Below are 8,991 nucleotides of genomic sequence, written 5' to 3'. Positions count from 1 at the left end.
GTTTGAAGTGTCCCTTGTGTTTGTATTAGTTTTTATTGTATATGTAAATACTTCAAACATATTCGTTACAGACCACAAATACAGTGGTGAGTAGTACTTAGCTTAAGTAGTGAAATAATTTTCTTCAAAAACCAAACATTAGGTCAAAATAAATAAATCCATCTATCATTTCTGATGGATTATGTGAAGATACGAACAACTATTTTTCTCTGCTTTTAAAAAGTATATAATATTTCAAATTGATTAGTTTTTTCATCGTTTACAGGTTTAAAGTTTTAACAATTAGCAGCTTTTTGTGGGTGAAATAAACGACAGATGAAATTTGGTAATTCAACTGATAGAATCACGTACACTAATCAATAAATTTTCATTTTTATATTTCATTTAAAATTAATAAAAAGTATTTCTTTGAAATTGGAAAAATGCCCAAATTTTGTTTTAAACGTTATAGTGTTCTAGATATCAATATTTCAATATGTTTTTTACTTATTTTCCATTACGGAGATATGCGCAGAGTTAATATTATGAAAAGGTATCAAGAAAATTATAGGGATTCTCTATTATACGTCTTTACCAGTATGAATTTATCTTACAGTCAATTTTGAAATTAAAAAACTAAATCGAGGTCAACAAATGTATTAATCAACAAAATTTAGAGAAATAACTTTAAATAATTTTACTAGAAACATTTTTAAGTTCATTTATGAGTCTGCCTCAAGATATTTAAAGATTAACAGAAATAGGTCGTTAAAAATACATTTTGTTGCAAACTTTACAAAGTTTGAGTACATTAGGTAGGAATAGTCCATTTACGACAAATTTTGTAATGACGTCACAGTGCGAAGTGGTACAGTGTTGCCACGAAGTACATTTTTTCAGGATACATTGACTGATTGATTGATTGATTGATTGATTGATTGATTGATTGATTGATCGATTGCTTGATTGCTTGATTGATTGATTCATTCATTGATTTGATTAATTTTAGACACAACTTGTGTAATGAGAAGAAAGAAAAAAATCTTTATGTGGGTGGTTTATTCATTCAAGCTCAAATTGCATTTAATGAAATATCTCTATGCCTACTTTTAAATTGCGTTCAAAATAAGAAAATACAGTAGTGGGGTGATTAGTCCGTTCTTTTTTTTTAAATGGGGCTTTAAATGCAATGACTGTCAATGGAGAACGATATCGAGAGATATCGAGCTTTTTGTGCATCCTTTGGATGGCATGGATTTGGATGACATGTGATTCCAGCAGGATGATGCCTGCTGTATGGCACGTGAAACTATCCACTTGTTACCGGCAGAAATTTAATGGACGACTCATCACATGTAACAGTGAAGTGACTTGGTCACCAAATTAAGCGATCATACGCCATGCGACTTTTTCCTGTGCGAATTCGTAAAGACCAGAGTTTGTTCTGCTCAAATGAATCCCATTCCTGAATTAAAGGCAGAAATTTAGAGAGTTATGAACGAAATTTAACCGCAAGTATGCGAAAGCGTGATACAGAATTTTCTTAAAAGAAGTCGAGTATGGCAAATAGTCAAGGAGGGTATCTGTCCGATATTCTGTTTCGCATTCAATGGCAATGTCTACCTCTTAAAAACATGTAAAAACAGTGCCAACTTTTTAATTTATAAAATCTTTTTTTCTTATATTATATCCTGCGTTTCTTTTGGGGATACCATTTATAAACAACAAACAATACCTACCTTGTAGTTAGTAAATTATTTCGAAATATACTCTTACATTATATGATTGATCCAACAAAACAAAGCATACTTTTGGTATATTACCAACCTTTTCAATCTTAATTAAAAGTTTATTGAAACAAATAGTGGAAGGTGACCAGTTATTACCAGTACATATTTTTGTAAATTATCGATATTTTAGTAGCAACAGTATTAACTTGATTTACGAAGGGCCGAATTTTACTTGCAAAACTTGGACCTATAACATGTTAAATAAGGGTAAAATATTTAATTACAAGTTACAATATTTTTTAAACAATTGTAGGGAAAATCTTTGATGTCTGTCACTAACGATTAGCAGAGAAAATTGGCCGTTCTATTTATTTCGTTGCGTAAATATTTGTGGCTGATACTATAAAAATTAAAATATGTTTCTTACCAACTCTAACAAATGACTGTCTTTTAGCACCGACTCCTTGTGAAGGAAACGATGATTGCTTGGATTTCGGTAACGACTCTACATGTGGTGAAGATGGTTTTTGCATATGTAACTCCAGTAAAATTTGTATAGGCAAAACTGGCGTGGTTGTCACAAAAGTTGGGTTGGAATGTGTGCGTAACAACGATTGCAAGATTGAACAAGCAGAATGTAGCGACGGTAAATGTATGTGCAAGACTGAGCATGTGGCATCGCCTGATGAAAAAACTTGTTTAAAAAGTAAGTTGCATTTATCTTAAGCACAAAAAGTCTTTAAAATGAACTAGCAGGTANAAGTTTAATTCAAATTATTAAATATTCAGTTCTTGTCCTGGCTTTCATATTTTTTAAGTGCTTTGTAAAATTATAAAAGGCTCTCTTGGAAATCAAAACAAAGTGAATTCTTGTAAATTTACGATTCCAAATATTTGATGAATGAATTTCAATTTACTCATATTTTTTTTTTGGTATTAAAAATAATACTTAAACTAATTTAGGTTATGATTCTCTTCTTTTCAAATATCTTGCACATTATTAGAATTTATATTACAACGTGTAAAGTTCCAACAATATTTTATACAGGGTGTTCAGAAAGGTCATGTCAAAAATGAAGGAGTGTACAAGGGAGGTCAAAATAGATGTAGTACTTCATATAAAAGTTTTTCCTATCGGGCTTTATTGTGGAGTTATTCGCCTTCAAAGGAAGAAGTTTTAAAAACAAGTTCCAATTATAACTTCTAAGTCGTTACTATGACAACAATAAAATTTGGTCAATTAAAGTAACTCGTGGTAATGGTCATTTCCAAGTTTAAACTGATATTCAGTATGCCTGGATTATACAGCAGCAGACGAAATTATCCATTTAAATTTATACATCTTTGACAGCCTTGCCTAATTTGGCATTTTTCTTTCATAGTTCGATTCCTCTCTCACTTTGCGTAAAAAAGGTATACCCATATATCAGTCGATATCTTGTACCGTTTTTTAAAAAATTGAATTTTATTAACATACATATATTGTATCAAGAATGTGATATTAACTTTTTTGTAAAAATTTTGGTTTCTTTGGAAATTGAGATCACTGTCAACAAGTATGTATAATTAGCAGTTAGATATTTGTCATAAATTATTTTGACACCATTTGTTGATTCATGGAGGATTCTAACTATGAAAAATTTGCAGCTTCTGAAGCTGTTCGAATTTACGCTAAGCGCTTTCCAAATAGAATTTGCATATTTGAAGTGACGAAAATCCCCATGCTATTATTCAGACAAAACACCAGCAAAATTTTATCATTAATGTATGGCTGGGAATAATTGGAAACTACTTAGTGGGACCACATATCATTGATGACACTTTAAATGGGTATAAATACCTATATTTACCCCAAGAACACCTTAATCCGTTATTGGAAGACGTCCCTTTAAATATTTGAAATAACATGTGGCTTATGCCTGATGGTGCACCACCTCATTTTAGCAGGGCAGTAAGAGCTGATTTAAATACTACATCTCCCGATCGATGGATCGGTCGAGGTAGTCCTTTATTGTGGCCGCCTCGGTCTCCCAACCTTAATCCGATCTCGATTTTTTCTTTAGGGCCCTCTTAAAAGTCTTGTTTATCAAACTCCTATAAATAAGGAAGAATTATTAAATGTCATAATTATTTACGCTGACATCATTAAAAATGATCACCACATGTTATTTCGAGTAGAGCAGAGGTGATTGAGCAATTTCAGAAAATGCATTGATGTACAAAGTACACGTATTGAACATCTTACTGAACAGTTCTCTTTTTTTAATTCAAGAAACTAAGATTTTTACAAAAATGTTAGCATCACATTTTTAATGCAATAAATGTATGTTAATAAAATTCGATTTTCTCAAAAACGGTACAAGATATCGGCTGATATACGGTATAGCTTTTATTTTATCAAAGTGAGAGACGAATCGAACCATGAAAGAAATGTCTTTTGCAATGCTGTCAAAGATCTATAATGGATAATTTAGTCTGCTCCTGTATAAGCCAGGCATATTGAATATGAGTTTAAACTTGGAAATGAACATTACCATGAGTTACTTTAATTTCCCAAACTTCATTGTTGTCATGGTAACGACTTAGAAGTTGGAATTTGTTTTTCAAACTTCTTTCTTTGTAGGCGAATAACTCCATAATGAAGCCCGATAGGAAAAAAAATATAGGTATAAAGTACTACATCTATTTTGACCTCCTCTGTAGGTATACCCCTTCATTTTTGACATGACCTTTCCGGTATAACTCCCGCATTTTTGAAAAATGGATCGTCGAATCTTGTATGGCTCATATGGAATACTATAGAAACATATTCTATATTAGTAGCTAAGTGTTTTTTTTTGTTGGTTAGTTAGATTTAAAATGGGCGAAGCTCCCATACTAACAGAAAGGGTGGTGTTACAACTAACATGTACCATTTTCATTTTATTCAATTTTTGAAAGAGAAAAATTGATTAAAGTTTATTCACAACAGACATGAACCAGAAAAGAAACATCCTGTTTTTAAACATTATTTGTATTCTACAATTTAGGCCGATGTATGTATTTCAGGTTATTTAACTTTTTTGATACTTTGCCAAAGCAGCAAGCTGAACTAATACAAAAAATAAATGTATTTAAGACATTTTAGAGAATACCTACAGCGCCATTAGTCTTTTTTGATACGTGATGCCGCTTTCGCAAAACCTTTTGTTCCATAATATCCTTCTTTATCCACTAATACTTGCGAATTTGTACTGCAGAAACGTGAAAAAATTCTCATTGCAATGAAAATATAATTGTTTTTATGTTTTTATTTATTTTCATCGAACTTGCTCTATTATTAATCACATCACGACTTGATATTTGACGGGAGAATAATAATGCATGAGAAATTTTTAAAATGCATCAAGAATATTAAAAGTATAATTTTGGTACGAAGCGTGAATTTAGTGATTGTTTCATTTAGTTCATTATCATATGTATTTCTCCCGGCAAAGCTTGTCACTGTTTACCTTCTTTCTTATTCAATAATAACTCCATTGTTAAAATAGTATCAGATAACACGACGCTGATACTTACCACTGACTACTATTCGATAATACGCGATTAGAGCAACGACAATATAAACTCTAAATACATTGCTTAATAGTGTCGTTTGGATTGTTTATATATTATCTTCATGATATCTTTGATTAAAATTTTATGAGTGTAAATTTATTATTTTATTATTATTCAATAATAAACTTATCTACTTTAATATCATTTGCATTGTATGTAAAAAAGATATAAATAAAAGTTGTAAAAAGAGAAAATTGTTTGTATGAACCAACATATTTATTGTCAATACAAATCAATGTATAGTAAATTTTTAAGGTAGATTGTAGCAGTCACACAGTTCCAGAATTGATGTAAATGTAGTAATATTGTCAAAATATTTTTGCTCTGTTTTCAAGATTTCGTTTTCTAAACGTTCTATGTTTTATACATATATAATTTTGTTCTATTAACATTTATTAATTTTATTTGCCAAAGGGGTCACTTGGGAAAACAATTCTAAATAAAATGTAGAAATAGTAAGATCTTTCTATCATGGTCCTTTTTACGTATGTACAGTCGGCGCCACCCAAATGTGAACGGCAATATTGTATCGTGTAATTTAAACTTTAAATCATAGTTGTCGTAAAATTCAATAATTGTCAAATATATATGTCACTTAGAGCAAACGTAGTGAAATCTAAACAAGTAACGTGAAATATGCCGGGGCATTTAACTGAGACGCAAAGAGCAAGGGCTATAGCTAAATTAGAAGATAATTGGTCTTTGACTGAAGTGGCTGCTGATTTAAATGTCAGTAAGAGCTGTATATTTTATATTAAAAAACGCTGGCAAGAAGAACAAAGATTACATGGACCTATCAGGCAAGGTGGCGGAAAGGTTTCCAATGACGAGGAAGATAACGCTTTGGTCGAATGTATCAAAGAGACTTTAGGCCGGCAAACCGCAATCAACTCTGGCAAGCTATTCAAGATGCTTGGGAAGAGCTCGTCGATTCATATGATATGAGAGCGTTGATTTTGTCTATGCCAACAAGACTGCAAAGTGTTGTGGCAATGAATGGCTCTGCAATAAAATATTAATATTTCGTTCTAATGACAATTTTGCATTAGTAGTTTCTGCGAGACTTAAACGTTTCTCTGTTGATCTGCAGTCGTCACTGTGCTCAAATATAATTTTCTTCTATAGCCATAGATTTGTTGTTAATTTTAAAATAAGGTTTTTTACTTTTTATTTACTGTTTTTTTGTGTCGTCTTTTTAATTATTAAGTAGGTACTATAAGAGACACTTAAAATAAAATTCTATTAATATCCTCTCTGTGTTACGCCACTAAAAAAAGTCTGATCTACTACGATAAAATCCAGATTAAATTTCCATAACAAACCAAAATCCGTTCACATTTGGATGGCGCCAACTGTACCTACATACTTTCAGGAAGATAAAATTTCGGTTCTCTATAAATAGTCAAAAACACACCGATACTCCACAATTATTGACTAATATTGAATTTAAAACCCCTGAACCTAAAACCTAGGTACATAAGGCTAGCAAATTTATAATAATCGTAAAAGTAAATCTATTGGGGACTTCTCGTTAACGCTTCTGATGATTACAAGAACAGGAGTTAAATCTGAATACCTTGATCATGAAAACCTAATACTTATATACAGTACATGGTAAAAAAATAGATAAAAAAATTGAGGATTTCGTGGCAGTTCCTGGTGACATTAGGAAAACCACGCACTGAAACCTTATCCATATATCTATCTGATCGTTTTCCCAAATTTTTTGACGTGACGTGCGGCTAAGTTTTAGGCACATTGGTTTAGATTTTCTAGGTTCAGTATTACTCGATGATTCTGAACTACTAGAATAACATTAACTGTTTTCAATCGAAACGGAGATTGTTTTGTTTTATCAGACACACTCGAGATTTTCAGAAACTTACAGTTTAAGCTCCAGGTTTTTGCGAAGTATTCAGGTTTCGTCGTTTATAGTCTCCCTGTAGTAAGTGATAAAAAAGTCCCCTATGGAATCTGCACTTTTCTAAGCGTTAGAAGTTTCTAACCTTATGTACCCGTGCTTAGGTTTTAGGTTCAGGATTTCTAATTTCAATATTACTTAACGACTGCGGAGTACCGGTGGGTTTTTGGCTATTTGGACGAATAAGGACGTTATCTTGTAGAATATTTCGAAAATTCAAAGCGATTTTTCATTTTCCTTTAACCAATGTATCCAAAATATGCCACTATGCATCAGAAAGTGTGTGTATACACTATACAAGGAAGATTTTGAACCCTCAATCGTCTTTGTACTGCTTCACAATTTTTGGACAAATAGGGGGCAAATGCAAGATATCAAATTGGCCGCATATGGGAAACAAAAGATTTTTAGAGACTGTTTTTATATACCTTTTTGTTCTTTCAAAAAAATGAATTGAAAGTTACAAAAAATCATTTTGCTGTAGGTTTGCTGCTAAATTCATTCCAAGGCAGAATCTAATCTAATCTAATCTTAAAAGATAGTGTTTTCATAATTCTTTCAAATTAGTATAATGGATTCATCTTCTGGAAAGATCAAAAAAGAGTTCTTATATGTCAATATAGTCAATAATTTTAAGAGAAATTGAAAAGAAGCATTTTTTAGTCTGCTCAAGAAATGCAGTCGTTTTCCTTAAGGCGGGAAACATAATATTATCAAAACGAGGGGGTCACACATCGTTTCATGTGCCACTGTAAGGACATGTTTGAAGATGAATTTTATCGTTTCTGGCGGTCTTAAACGTATATCAAATTTCAATATTATAATATCGATACTATAATTAATGATGATACTATTATACTTATATATGATATTATAATGATACTATTATAATATCGATATATTGAAATATTTGAAAAACCATTTCTTTTAACATCCTGTAATCCTGTAACATTTTGGAGTAAGATAAGTTGACTTAAATCTGCATTTTTACCTAAAGAATTTGGGGTGACTATACGACCAATGTTTTCTGAGACATCCTGTATAGTTAACATGCACTTCGACATGTAAAAGTAAGCAAAGTAATACTACAATAGTACACTCTATAGACGAGAAATTATCATATGTATTTTATCCATATCCTAAAGATAAGTATAGGTTTGTTCTAAGACTGTAAGACAAAGTAAGACATATTTTGGTGTCGCTCAAATATTTTTAAACAGCAATTTGGTCTTGACATGATTTTCGCTACATGTCATCATAAAGTTTTACTCATATTACCTACTATTGAAGTATTAGCAATAACCGTAAACAATACTATACAAAGAAATTGTGATAAATATAAATTGAAATAAAAAAGATATAAACGAACGCAAAGCTTTCTATCTAGCGGCATTCAGCACTATATTCTAAGCAGATGGGTGGATGTGACCTATGACACAAGGGTTATAAAGTAGTAAAATTTGTATTTCGTCTTTTTTGTTTGTAGAACAACCGACCACAGTAATTCCAAATTATGAACCAGTAAAATAAAATAAATTATAGCCACTAAAGTCGTAAATAAGTGTTGCTCTATGATCACTTAAAGGATGCGACGTCCAGATATCTGCCTTTATTTTTTTGTTCATAAAATATCATAATAAGTTATAATTTTAACAGGGTGTTATCTTTATGGATACAAGTGAAAAGTTTATTACATTCTTAATTGTATTGGAAAGAGTAATTGTAGTATTTAAGTTACTGGTTTATTAGCATTTTCAGTTTCTG

At 31.2% G+C, this 8,991-nt stretch overlaps 1 protein-coding gene across 1 annotated transcript in view; it reads left to right on the top strand.

The window, feature by feature from the left end:
- Positions 1-1,963: 1,963 nt before the first annotated feature.
- LOC108917962 (prion-like-(Q/N-rich) domain-bearing protein 25) overlaps positions 1,964-8,991 on the top strand; it is a 38,163-nt gene continuing 31,135 nt past the window's right edge. Inside the window, exons 1-2 of the mRNA XM_018724788.1 lie at positions 1,964-1,976; positions 2,164-2,415. Coding sequence (XP_018580304.1) covers positions 1,964-1,976; positions 2,164-2,415 — 265 coding nt within the window. The remainder of the gene's footprint in view (positions 1,977-2,163; positions 2,416-8,991) is intronic.

The sequence above is a fragment of the Anoplophora glabripennis genome, unplaced genomic scaffold (genome assembly GCF_000390285.2).
Source record: "Anoplophora glabripennis isolate ALB-LARVAE unplaced genomic scaffold, Agla_2.0 scaffold60, whole genome shotgun sequence".
Lineage (NCBI taxonomy): Eukaryota > Metazoa > Arthropoda > Insecta > Coleoptera > Cerambycidae > Anoplophora > Anoplophora glabripennis.
This window is presented reverse-complemented; position numbering and strand designations above follow the sequence as displayed.